Source organism: Mya arenaria, chromosome 7, assembly GCF_026914265.1.
Source record: "Mya arenaria isolate MELC-2E11 chromosome 7, ASM2691426v1".
Lineage (NCBI taxonomy): Eukaryota > Metazoa > Mollusca > Bivalvia > Myida > Myidae > Mya > Mya arenaria.
Window position 1 is genome coordinate 23141475 of NC_069128.1, and position 14144 is coordinate 23155618.

Consider the following 14144-nt stretch of genomic DNA (forward strand, 5'->3'; position numbering starts at 1 on the left):
CGGAAGGTAATATTTTGCTTCAAATGAAGACTTTAAACAAAGATAGCTAGTTCTTCACCATATTAATTGAAACATAGCACAGTCTTCGCCGCTTTCAGAGTCCCGCATTCGGTCTTTTACCAGAGTTTGATTGAGAGTTTAGTTTCTTAAAACACTTCGACAAACCTTTTCACAAAACGGCCGTCTGACGGAGCACTGTCAAAACATTAGTTTGGAAACATGATTCTTGAAGTGTTTGATGAAACTAATTACCTTATCAAACTCCGGTAATAAAACGAAGGCGGTGCACTTTAAGCGACATAGACTGCCCTGTGTTTCATTACAAATGTTGAAGATAAACAAAAGTTATCTTTGATTATAGTCATCATTCGAAGCAAAATATTGCCTACCGACGTAGCATTTATGACGTAATTCATGGCGTGGTATACGCACAAGGTATGCGGAACGCAAGAACGTGGTTCCCAGTACGTACCTAAAAAATGTTTGGTACCAAGACTCTCCATTCGTTACGTGTGACTATGATAGAAAGTCATTTAAGGAGTATTCAGTTCAGAGGGAGGAGTAATTAGAACCTTATGTTTAAGTATTTTGACCTGTTAGCTATTCCCCACTCGTTGGTGATGGACGGGTTGATGCTAGGGTCGTATATACTAGACCCATCACTGACAGAATTCAGGTTAAACTCATCGAAGATGCTCGCGTCCATGAAGGAGCGTAGATATCCGTTGTACACGATATTCTGAAAATATAGACACGTGACTGGTATATATATGGGTGACTGGTGAGCATTGTTATCCCACCTTTACACGGTCTTTGGAATTCTATTTACAAGCACGGGTATATAAAACCATATGTCCGTTCTACAAGAAACATGTATTACATTTACATTTTCGTCCAAATCTAGTGGAATGTTGTCAACTATAAGTGTAATCTGATATTTAGCTAGCCTTTATTGTGAAATGTGAATGTCTACCTAGTCTGGAATCTAGTCCTTACCCATACTAGCTGTAACACCGGTGCGAAACAGTGGCTCCAGCTCTCTAAGAGCCGTGTATAAAAAAGAGCCAATGACACTTCCGAGCTAGACCAAAAGAACGGATATCATCGTAAAACGTAAGTTTGACTCGTTATTTTATCTAATATCACAATTATGAGGGCTTATTTGAGAAATCGGGGAATGCAGTGCCATATTAATATGTTCAATCTTCACACGTATTTCGGTTATTCTGTTAACATATTGTTTATTGAGTTATAAAACCGATTCTCCCACCAAACACATGCATATTTACAAACGAAAGTAGAACATTTTCACCAATTTTTAGAGAGCTGGAACCACTGTTTCGCACCCGTGTATAATACCGAGCAAATTTCAAATCCACAACAAGTGAACTCTAAAATTTAAAGGAACTCATATATGTATAGTGAGGAAATCGTTAGCGAGATTTCGATGTTCTAGCCATAAATTGTTTATTGAGACTGGTCGACATTTGGGTATCGAAAGGAAAAAGATAAGGAAAAATGACTGTCAATAAGAAAACACAACTCTATAGATTTTATCTTTTTATATTGTATATGTTGTATTATTGGCCGGAGGCCTTTCTTTACAAATAAAAATTTGACTTGACTTGACTTGAAATGCTTTTCCTCCAATTCATTCAGAAGTATTATATATCTGTTTTGTACACTGTGCATGCATTTATGTATTTCATTGGACTGATTAAATGTGATTAACCAGTCCACTAGTCGCAAAAGTTGATACCCGGCTCGTCTCTTGACAAAGTAAATGTACCTGGTTATCGGCTCTTCTCTTGACAAATAAAATGTACCTGGTACCCGGCTCTTCTCTTGAAAAAGTAAATGTACCTGGTACCCGGCTCTTCTCTTGACTAAGTAAATGTACCTGGTACCCGGCTCTTCTCTTGACAAAGTAAAAGTACCTGGTACCCGGCTCTTCTCTTGACAAAGTAAATGTACCTGGTACCCGGCTCTTCTCTTGACAAAGTAACTGTACCTGGTACCCGGCACTTCTCTTGACAAAGTAACTGTACCTGGTACTCGGCTCTTCCCTTGACAAAGTAAATGTACCTGGTATTAGGCTCTTCTCTTGACAAAGTAAATGTACCTGGTACTCGGCTCTTCTCTTGACAAGGAATTTTTCCTGGTACTCGGCTCTTCTCTTGACAAAGTAAATGTACCTGGTACCCGGCTCTTCTCTTGACAAAGTAAATGTACCCGGCTCTTCTCTTGACAAAGTAAATGTACCTGGTACCCGGCTCTTCTCTTGACAAATAAAATGTAACTGGTACCCGGCTCTTCTCTTGACAAAGTAAATGTAACTGGTACCCGGCTCTTCTCTTGAAAAAGTAAATGTACCTGGTACCCGGCTCTTCTATTGACTAAGTAAATGTACCTGGTACCCGGCTCTTCTCTTGACAAAGTAAAAGCACCGGGTACCCGGCTCTTCTCTTGACAAAGTAAATGTACCTGGTACCCGGCTCTTCTCTTGACAAAGTAACTGTACCTGGTACCCGGCACTTCTCTTGACAAAGTAACTGTACCTGGTACTCGGCTCTTCTCTTGACAAAGTAAATGTACCTGGTACTCGGCTCTTCTCTTGACAAAGTAAATGTACCTGGTACTCGGCTCTTCTCTTGACAAGGAATTTTTCCTGGTACTCGGCTCTTCTCTTGACAAAGTAAATGTACCTGGTACCCGGCTCTTCTCTTGACAAAGTAAATGTACCCGGCTCTTCTCTTGACAAAGTAAATGTACCTGGTACCCGGCTCTTCTCTTGACAAAGTAAATGTAACTGGTACCCGGCTCTTCTCTTGACAAAGTAAATGTAACTGGTACCCGGCTCTTCTCTTGACAAAGTAAATGTACCTGGTACCCGGCTCTTCTCTTGACAAAGTAAATGTACCTGGTACCCGGCTCTGCTCTTGACAAAGTAACTGTACCTGGTACTCGGCGACGACGATGCGCCGTGCGGCTTGGTAAAGCTCGTTACTTCTCCTCGCCTTGTTGTCCCTGTATCCGCAGCTCTCCACGAGCTCCCGGGCCACGCGGTTGTGTTCACGGACCCAGAGGGTGTGCATGCTGGTCAGGCCGGGCTGCTCGTTCACGCGGAAATCACCTGTGGTCACGGAGAACGCAACTGTTCGCAATCATGATGTGCGTAGACAAGAAGGAGTGATATTATGACATTACCTTGAGATAAATGGTAACTATTTTGATAGGTATATATATTCTAATTCGTAAAGTGAAATTTAATGTATTATAATATAGCCGAACAGATTGTAAGTTGATGGTAACGCTATGTTACAATGAATGCAGTCCTGCCAACGTTTCTCTTGAGAAAACTGTTACCCGCTACACGGCAGGGGAAGTTTTCGTCTCCACCATTGTTACAGGCCGCCTCCCCCGTCCCGGCTACCGTCGAGATCGGCAACTCCGGATGGATCGGGCCATCGGTCGTCGCTAGAAAACCTTTATGAATGATACAATGTTAATAAATGAATTAAAGTACCTAGAATAATAACTGATTAACGTCGTGATTACCGGGGCGTTTATTGAGAATTGAACAGTACATGAGATGGTTTGTTAATGCTGATCACTTACACGGCATCACGTTCATGTCGTCACTAATAAACAGTAGCCTGATAATTGATAATTTTCAAAATATCTTTATTACTTAATCCATGTCCGCATATTGGGCACAAAATGTCATAACAATTGGGTTAATTTTTAATATAATGAAAAAAGAGATGTGCGTATGCGCAAAACAATACACAAGGGAACTGCGCATGCGCATAATATACACACGAAGATACGTGCATACCTTTGTCAAGGAAACAACAATCACTTACCTCGCAAGTGTCCGTCATGCACGCGGAGCTCATCTGCCTCGTCCTGCTCGGAGCCATAGATGTTGGAGCCATCCACGTACGCCGTCAGAGTGTTCAGCTGCTCGCGGTTACCTGGGTAATGGGCGAACATCTATACTAACTAGTGTGATGTTGTTGCGTGTATGTCTCGGTACTTGTGTACGCAATTGCTTATACGAGCAAATCTTGGAATCAAGAATGTTTTTATTTATTGATGGCATTATTTGAATTCACATTTTTAACATGAACGTTTCAGATTCGTATCTAAATTTTCTCATTTATTATTGCGATTTATTTCAATATACCTTCTCGGGATTATAATTATCTTGTCGATTTAAATAAGTATTATATTATCGCAAAACCCTCGCGCCGGTGCCGTTACCAGTCGGTCACATTTTTTAGGCTATACAGCTTTTGTAATGACTACATGGTAATTTGATCAGGCTGGAAACGCCGCATCACTCATCTCAGTACGAGGCCAAGTAGTTTTCAAACTTATGAAGGAAAATCTAAATACGTTAAGGTTGATCTTGTTTAAATGTTCATCGGCAGCGTTTTTCATCAATAAATGTTGAATGATCTACTTTTTTGTTTTCAAGTTTAATTATATGTCTACATAAAATAAAAGGTTCATACGAAGGTCGCGTAGATTGTTTTCGGCGTTGCACTCGAGGGTTGCAGACGAACGGACAAACGCAAAGCAATCGAATTTGTCCGAGGGAAACGCGCCTTGTTGTCCGCTCGAATCCGTCTTCTCCGTGATGTTGATGTTGAAACAGAATCGGCTCTCCCTGTGGCGAGAATTAGACAGTTAAAGCTGTACAAGGATGAACGCAACACTACCCGAGTTGACAACATTCCCATTCCAAACAATGGCATTTTGTACCGTCAAGCTGTTGATATCGAGTATCGACATCCCGTCAATATAAGTTTCTTACCTTAGCCCTTCAATGCTTACGATTGCAAAATACATTTGTTTTCAAAATTCGTTCTAAAATCGTACATTTTTCATAAACGAACTTCTTAGGACGATTCGCCACTGTAATAGCGCATTTTATTTTTACATGCCAAACTGGGTTAACCCGGTTGGCTCGAACTCCCAGGGACCGGCGAAAATACCTCGAGCATAGAGAATTTCGATCCAAGCGGGAAATTTTACAGTCTGTAGAAAATGATCGGTCCTTCACATATTGTTTCAGACAAGGAAGAAATCGAGCCCCGTGAGTTTGTGACAATGGGGTTCGACTGTACATGCAAATAATGAACATTCAATGTCCGACCCCGAACAAAGTGAGAGTGTCCTAAACATATCCTACGACACTTACGCCTCTGCTGTGTCGATGTAGGAACCATTCACGCAGCGGCAGTTGATGTGGCCGGATTCTCCTGAAGAAAACAAAGATGCTGTAGTGTCTATTGTCTTGTACTGAACTGTATCAAATGATTATAAAGAGAACATTTTTCAATCCATTCAGAAATCATTTTAAGGGACTACTTCATGGTTTGTAGAATGAACGTTGACATATGCGTAATCTTATTATGAATTCTCGTTTGCGAGTGGGTATGGAATCAGTTGTCTATTTTATATCTTGGCTGCAATAACGAAGGCCCCCCCCTATACAACTAGGGTTTTTTATACTTTAATTGTATTCTAAACGGAAACAAAAACATGCCAAATTCTAGATAAATCGTGTTACATTTAAGTCCATTGTAATTTCACACATTGCCATTTTTATTTGCCGAAGACAAAAACGACATTTGTTTGTTACATTTTCGCATTTTTTTCTTTCAAGTGTAAATTACTTTGTATAAGAAAATTTTTGTGTTTTCATATTAAGTTCCTTAAATGGATGCGATATTTGACATTTACTGAGGTGCATCTTTTATAATAAGTCGGTCTGGGGACAAAAACGCGATAAATTTCTTGTCTCACACGCGCATCTATTTTCATGGGTTTTCTAGAGGTGTTACTATATAAAATACTGTGTAAATTGAAAACAAATCCAACATTTCAGCGTACTCATATCGACGGTCTCACTTTCAAATGTCAAGCTACATAACACAAGTTTTCAGTAGCATATATATATACTTTTTGATCACACATTTTTTTTACAAAAACCGAAGTTAAAGATTTTGTAGTTACAATTTATGAAGACTATTTACTCGGCTGTAAGGTGCAGCTCGCCTTTATAATTTTAGGGATGTAAAAATTCCGAATGAGAAAATTGCAGTTTCGGCATTTTGAACTGAGACATTCGATATCGTGTTTTTTCTTGGACTTTTTTTAAAACTTATTCTTTAAATAAGGATTGTGAAAGAAGTTATAATAATGTGATATTAATCACAAACGTTTGCATTATGCTACGCGGGGGTTTTGTCTTGTGATGTAGGGATAACTGGAGAACCCGGATGAAGCCCAGCTTACCTGCTCAAACCCTGGTGAGCCTTGGTGTAAAGCGAGTGCTCTAAACAGATTGGCCGTCGTCCATCCACGAGACTTAACGGAATGCGTTGAGTAGTGAGTAGTGAGATGTATCCACACTGACGCCAATATAAACATGCATGTATCCACACTGACGCCAATATAAACATGCATGTATCCACACTGACGCCAATATAAACACGCATGTATCCACACTGATGTCAATATAAACATGCATGTATCCACACTGACGCCAATATAAACATGCATGTATCCACACTGACGCCAATATAAACATGCATGTATCCACACTGACGCCAATTTAAACATGCATGTATCCACACTGACGCCAATATAAACATGCATGTATCCACACTGACGCCAATATAAACATGCATGTATCCACACTGACGCCAATATAAACATGCATGTATCCACACTGACGTCAATATAAACATGCATGTATCCACACTGACGCCAATATAAACATGCATGTATCCACACTGACGCCAATATAAACATGCATGTATCCACACTGACGTCAATACAAACACGCATGTATCCACACTGACGTCAATACAAACACGCATGTATCCACACTGATGTCAATATAAACATGCATGTATCCACACTGACGCCAATATAAACATGCATGTATCCACACTGACGCCAATATAAACACGCATGTATCCACACTGATGTCAATATAAACACGCATGTATCCACACTGACACCAATATAAACATGCATGTATCCACACTGACGCCAATATAAACATGCATGTATCCACACTGACGTCAATATAAACATGCATGTATCCACACTGATGCCAATATAAACATGCATGTATCCACACTGACGCCAATATAAACATGCATGTATCCACACTGACGCCAATACAAACACGCATGTATCCACACTGATGTCAATATAAACACGCATGTATCCACACTGACGCCAATATAAACATGCATGTATCCACACTGACGCCAATATAAACACGCATGTATCCACACTGACGCCAATATAAACATGCATGTATCCACACTGACGCCAATATAAACATGCATGTATCCACACTGACGCCAATATAAACATGCATGTATCCACACTGATGTCAATATAAACATGCATGTATCTGACGCCAATATAAACATGCATGTATCCACACTGACGTCAATACAAACACGCATGTATCCACACTGATGCCAGTATAAACATGCATGTATCCACACTGACGTAAATATAAACATCTCGTTTTTAAATTTGCCTAATGGGTATCTTTTAATTCTAAAAAATGAATAAATGATTACTTGTATTAACGCGCCTAGCAACAGGATGGTTTACAGCGTTAAAGTTGGCCTGTAGAGATATCTGTCTCACCGCCCGTAGCAACAGGGTAGATTACTGCGTTTCAGTTTGCCTGCTTACGTACCTGTCTCACCGGGCGTTGCAATAAGGTCATGGTCCACGAACTGACCCATCTGCATGACGGCCATAGTGAGTTTATCACTCCATATGGTGTTAGCCCCAATGTTCGTGTGGATCGCCAGGCTCACGTCACGCGCTGTCGGTAGAGGCCGCCCTGTCAGTGACGTCTTACGCGGCGTTGCCCACTGCTCTAGATAAAAGAAAGGCATTGATATTAAGTGATGATTTTACTAATAAAGATGAAATTTAACTCATTATTTTCTTAGTTTCAAGCAGTATCTTTGAAAATTGAACATATATATAGTTTAAAAGCCCACTTCCATAGATACATACTTAGATCAAACATCCACTGTGCATGCTTTGGATTCGACTCGCCACCATCCAAGGAACGGACAATGACGTCATTGGGCCGGAAGAAGCCCGTCCCTTCCGGAATCAAGAAAAGATCAATCATCGCATTCTTCCCCACCTCGTTTCCGGCCCCCGCGTACACACGATTACTGATGGCGGATACCCAGAATGACCTAAAGTCACATAGAGGATTTCAAGAAACCGATAAGTGAAACTTGTTTATGAAGTTAACATATACATTCAAGATTAAACAACGACTTTAACTACAATGAATGAAAACCTACGAGAAATCTGTGTGTGATTGTCCACTGCCGTCCAAGAAATCCACGTGCGGCACTGCCGCTGTCTTCTCTACCGTCACCTCCACTGCAGATTCATGTCCGCGCCGGAAGCTGATTACGACCTCCCCCACAGTGATATCATTAATGCTACGGGTCGCACGGAACGTCACCGTCAATTTCTCAGCTGTTTACAAAACAAAGCGTTCATTGGTCTATGGCATCAATATCTAGTATTTCTCCACCTTAAATGAACAAGCGGTATCACATCTTGTTGTTCTGTGGAGAAAATCGATATATTTGGAATTGTTTATAACGTAGTTTTAAAAAAAAAACTTATATAGTAAGCAATACATTGCCAATTGCTGAACCGAAAAGTGATACATTTCAAATGAAATCAATGTTTGTAGATCATTAAAAAATACTTAAAGTTCACCACAAACCTGTATCCTTGTTTTCGAATTCGATCTCATGCTTGTTGTCAAGTTGACAGAAAGCTCCCGGCGTACGTAGGCCAAACCTGACAACGAGGCTCTCAAACAGGAAGGGGAGACTGGCGAGCGACTGGGGCCGCTCTGGTTCCGTCTCAAGGATGATTCGGTCGTCTAAAGGAAGAAGAGGCAGAAAATTAAGTCCTGCATTATGCAGTGATATTAAGTAAAACCTGTTTTATCTCACGCGCAAAGAAAGTGCCGGCTAGCCTATATTTCCTGAGAGGTCCGTGCTCTGTTTCCAACGCAATTAGGTTATAGGGAGTGGGAAGAGGAAGGAAATTTAGCCATGTTAAAAAAACCGACCTGCATAAATGAGAAAAACAACAACATTGAACACGATCTCTTTCACAATAACAAGTTATTCGGTTAATACGGTTTAAGTAAAGGAACCGGACTTTTTGCGCAACTCATTAAACATCTCCGATTCAATGATCTGCTATGCTTCGTTGTGTATCGTGGGCGATTTGGCTAGGAAAATATTGTTATCATGAACACATAATAAGGCAGTTTCATTAGCACCAATACAGAAGTAAGCCAACTACTCATACTAATATTTTCCCGTAGGAAATGAATGGATTTAAACTCGGTCGGCATTGTCACATCAAATTCTTATCAGTGGCCTCTAGACCACTCGCCTGTCGAGACAACAAATGTTACTGAGGAGTATTTTATTGTGAAGAGCGAATTCATTGGGAGAAGAATTGTCTCCCTTGCCTCATAATTAATAAAACAAGATTCTGTCATTGAATTGTCCAACGGTATTTTTAAGAGAAGCGAGATCAAGTACTTTTAAATTACTTGTCGACGATGCTAATGGCTAATCTACCCTGTTGCTACGTGAGACAACTATCTTGAATTGCTTTAGATGAGGTGATGGAAGACTGCTTAAGTTTTGGGGTTTACGGTGGCATAGAGGTGAAATACGTGTGTATGAGTGGGAGGGGATTGGGGCGTTCATCTTTAAAGGAGATAAGTAAGTCCATTTTACAGAGATACTTAGTCATTTTAACGCGATACGTTAGTCGTTAAAACGAGTAACTTAGTCGTTTTAACGAATTATTAAGGCAAGTCATTTACGTCGTTTTAACGAGAGGTAAGAACGTGTATGTCACGTGTATGCCGCCGTGTGTTGCTGTTGTGTTCAAACATTATATAACCAATCCGTGTATAGAGTGTTTTCTTATACTATCATTCTTCTTTTGATCTAGTGGTTGCCGGAACAAAAAACCAAAACGACATTCGAAGTTGTTGTCATGTTCTTTTTAGTAGCATTTACTGACTGGGGTTTTGCGATTTCTTTTATTTTTGAGAAATAAATTCCCGAAACTTACAAACTGGAAACTGGGCGGTAAGCTTGTTGGGCTGGCCAGCAGATATTGAAATCGCATGCCTGCAAAAGACAACACTTAGTTAGCAGCATTAGTATCAAACAGTGTAAAATATTCCTTTATTACCGAAGCATATACAAAGGACAACCTTTGGCTCATTCATTTCGAGAACGGCACAAACATTATGACTATACCCATGCAAGTAACCAATCAAATATCTTATTTTTGGTTTTACGAATTACTGTCATGTTCACCTTTCACTGAATACTCCCCTTCCACCGATGTCATAAAGTTAATGCTGTATTATTTAATTGCTGTACGACACGGTTTTGTGTTCCTTAGTTCTAATAAACTCCCTGAATCGAAGCAACTAAATTAAAAACATCGGATCTGTGGTTCAAACCTCGATAACTATAAGACAATACGGTGTTTGTGCGTACCTGGTATTTTGAATTTCTTGTGCAAGACCGGGGTCCGTCGCGCCCTCCAGTATCACCGTCCGCTCGTCACACTCGCTACCCGACCCAACCTGACAGGCAGTGAAATGATAGTAACAAAGCGAATTCAGTGGTTATTGATATACACAAAGGCCTTGCTTATAAAATCAAAATTACAGGGCATAAAAATTGGGATTAGGTGAAATCTAAAATCATGTATTTTCCTCAAAGTTACTTTACTAGTATCACCAATTAACTATGCAGTACGAATATGTTCGACCATTTAAATGGTAGAGCTGTCAAAAAAGTGACAAAAAACCCTACACATGGACACATGGATGGCAAACTTTCATCACCAGGAAATTGTTCTTGCAAAATAGATTAACAAAGGGGCCATAACTCGGACAAACATAGGTGGATTGTTACCGCAGACTTAATTTTCCTTATTGACAGAATTAAACCAGTGTACTTAGAATTGTTTAAATACATGGTACATGTATGTCAAAAGCTATCGTCACCGTTTTTGTTGTTGTTGTTGTTGTTCTTTTTGGGGTTTTTTGTTGTTATTTTTTTTTTTTTTGGGGGGGGGGGTGGGCGAATTTTTAATTGAAAAGGGGACATAACTCTAGTTGTATTAGTTGATTGTTATGTAATTAAAACTTATTATTGCGTTAAACATGTGTACAATCTTGATTCAAACCCGTCCACTCTTTCATGGGTTATCATCCGGTTACCGTTAACAACAGATCAACAGATAAAATTTATCTTGAAAAGGGGCTATAACTCTGCCCAATAGTTGCAAGTTGGTAATAGTATTTGAGCTTTACCCGTATTTCATGGTGTATGAAAACGTATTTAACTCCGATTGACCGACTAACCGATCAAAAAATGGACCAGCCGACCAACAGAACCACCGACCGACTATTGCTAATTATCGTATACACGCCCACCGTACCAGCTTTGTTCTGTTGGGTTTAAAAAAACTAAAACATGCGTTATGGTGCTTTACCTGAAGTTTATCGTTTTGAATGCGCACCCAGAACGTTTGAAACCCAGTGGCATCATACATTTTCGTAGTACTTGAGTATGTGTCCACAACTTCGTTATTAATCTGAGGAAAAAAGAAATACCATTTCAATCGTAGTTTGACTTTGGTCATTCAGTTATGGTCAAAAACTGTCAATGCAATAAGTATTCGCTAGCATTTCCGATAAGCTCAGCCTGATATAAATCCATGTCGAGTCCGCAAGTCCGCAAACTGCGGTTTGTTTTTTTTATGTTAAAATAATCTTGGCGATTCAAATTTAAAAAGAACAAACATCATAACTTAGCATTATACTAGAAACAATTAATATCAAGTACAGCATTCGATTGTCAACACACGTACAGCACTCGATTGTCAACACACGTACAGCACTCGATTGTCAACACAAGTACAGCACTCGATTGTCAACACAAGTACAGCACTCGATTGTCAACACAAGTACAGCACTCGATTGTCAACACAAATACAGCAATCGATTGTCAACACAAGTACAGCACTCGATTGTCAACACAAGTACAGCAATCGATTCAGGTAAAGACCTACGTACCGTCAATTTACTTGCTGCACGTATTCGGGGAAACAATTCGATCACGACTGAAACAAAAAAAAATCAGTATGAACACATTTCAATAATATTGTCATATATGTGACCGCGAAAGATATTTTGAGTTTTGTTGTAAAGACAATGGTCTTATCTTAGTGTACACATTTTTTTCAATTTTTTTAGCTATCGTTTATTTAAGAGATGACATGTGGGATTGATCTCATTATCAGGGTTTAAACGCACATGGGCTGGTTCAAGTATGTGGAGGACAGCCCAACTGCGTTCATATCCCCGATAATGACAATAACCACGCAACTCATTACTAATATTTATACCAGTGATTTCATTTTCAAGAATCGTGAAAGTATACTTCATTTCATTTAAGAAAACCTTTCAATATTTTTTTCACCAAATCTGTAAATAGAACGACCCGACCGAAACAAAAAGCAGTTTATCAAACTACGTCACAATAACGCGAGAAACAATCAATCACTTCAAATCACTTTTAAATGTAAACTTGCAACAATACAGTTAACATATCATAACTTGAAGTTGGAAAATACGTCTTCTCAGTAGATATTGTTTCTACTTGGTCTAAAGCATAATCATGTTCATTTGTTGCAAGACATTGACATGTTCAGCACAAAGGCATGTGACGGTGTTTGTCTTATCCCTATATATATTTTAATGCAACTTAAAATAATGACTTTGTGTTGATAGGTGTAAGTCTTATTGTTAATATATATGTACAAAGAAGCAGACCTTAAGTAGTTATGTTTTGATATCCATGGCTTTAAAGCATACGCGTGCAAAAGAACTTGCCTTATTCGTATAGTTTGCTGACAGTTGCATTTTAGCACATGTGTTCAAAGGCGCTGGCTTTATAAGTATCGTTTGCTAACACTGGCTTTATTGAATATTTGCACAAAAGAGCTGGCTTTATTTGTTTATTTTGCTAACATTGGCTTTATTGAATATTTGCACAAAAGAGCTGGCTTTATTTGTATATTTTGCTAACATTGGCTTTTAAGCAAACGTGTACAAAAGCGCTGCCCTACTGATATGATTGGGTACCTACAGGCTGTGACACATCTGTGGGTCCAACGATGCAGGCCTTATTGGTAAACTTGAATCTTACTAGCTATCATGCATATTTGTATGTGTTCAAATGCGCTGCCGTTAAAGATAAGGTATGTTCATACTAGTTTTAACGCACATTGTGACGTAATACGTTAAAAACGTTATAGTTAAGATATAATTAAGATTTAATTAAATGGATATGTGTCTACATACTGTATGTTTAGTAATGTAGGGCATATTTGATTGTCATTTGAATATGGAAGTGGTTGACAGCCGACCTGGTACAAATGTACAAAATAGTCATGTGAATTACAAAAACGTGTATTCCTCGGGTTGTAAAGCTGTCATATTTATACAACAAAATAGTACTTAAGAGAGATGATTTTCGATGTGAAGACAGCAGGGTTAGAGAAGGCAAGGAACGCGGCCTTGGGTCCTTAATGGACGGCAGTTAGGATGTGGGATTACCTTAAATGTCATGCTGTATTATATACTGATTAATATACTTAGTATGAACGTGGAACAATAAAGAACTAACATTCGATCGGTTGCTGTTTAATAGCTTAAACAAGACTTCCAACAAGTTAAGTGAACAGTAGCATTACGTGACAACATGTGTTCATTGGTTGGAGTTGGTCTTATACGAACTATGGTCGTCACTCACAGTGTAGATAGTTCTAATGCACCAGTCAATTGTTACCACGCTCCCCTCCCCCACCCCACCCCCACCAAGGTCCGCGGAATAGCGGGGATTTTGACTTTAGGTCTAGCCAATCCCAGGTAAAATCCCCGCCAAATGCCCTCCTACCTGGGATATCTAGGTATGGCCAATTTTAAAGCATACATTGTG

At 39.4% G+C, this 14144-nt stretch overlaps 1 protein-coding gene across 1 annotated transcript in view; it reads right to left on the reverse strand.

Annotated features, from left to right (window-relative positions):
- The window catches only part of LOC128240683 (uncharacterized), a 35700-nt gene that overhangs the window by 8290 nt on the left and 13266 nt on the right, over positions 1 to 14144 (reverse strand). The window contains exons 9-22 of the mRNA XM_052957399.1: positions 12218 to 12264; positions 11635 to 11736; positions 10629 to 10717; positions 10192 to 10250; positions 8810 to 8971; positions 8373 to 8553; positions 8071 to 8261; positions 7742 to 7927; positions 5210 to 5270; positions 4521 to 4675; positions 3867 to 3977; positions 3367 to 3486; positions 2958 to 3133; positions 594 to 739 (exon numbers count right to left, since the gene is read on the reverse strand). Of these exons, the coding sequence (XP_052813359.1) occupies positions 594 to 739; positions 2958 to 3133; positions 3367 to 3486; positions 3867 to 3977; positions 4521 to 4675; positions 5210 to 5270; positions 7742 to 7927; positions 8071 to 8261; positions 8373 to 8553; positions 8810 to 8971; positions 10192 to 10250; positions 10629 to 10717; positions 11635 to 11736; positions 12218 to 12264 (1786 nt within the window). The remainder of the gene's footprint in view (positions 1 to 593; positions 740 to 2957; positions 3134 to 3366; positions 3487 to 3866; positions 3978 to 4520; positions 4676 to 5209; positions 5271 to 7741; positions 7928 to 8070; positions 8262 to 8372; positions 8554 to 8809; positions 8972 to 10191; positions 10251 to 10628; positions 10718 to 11634; positions 11737 to 12217; positions 12265 to 14144) is intronic.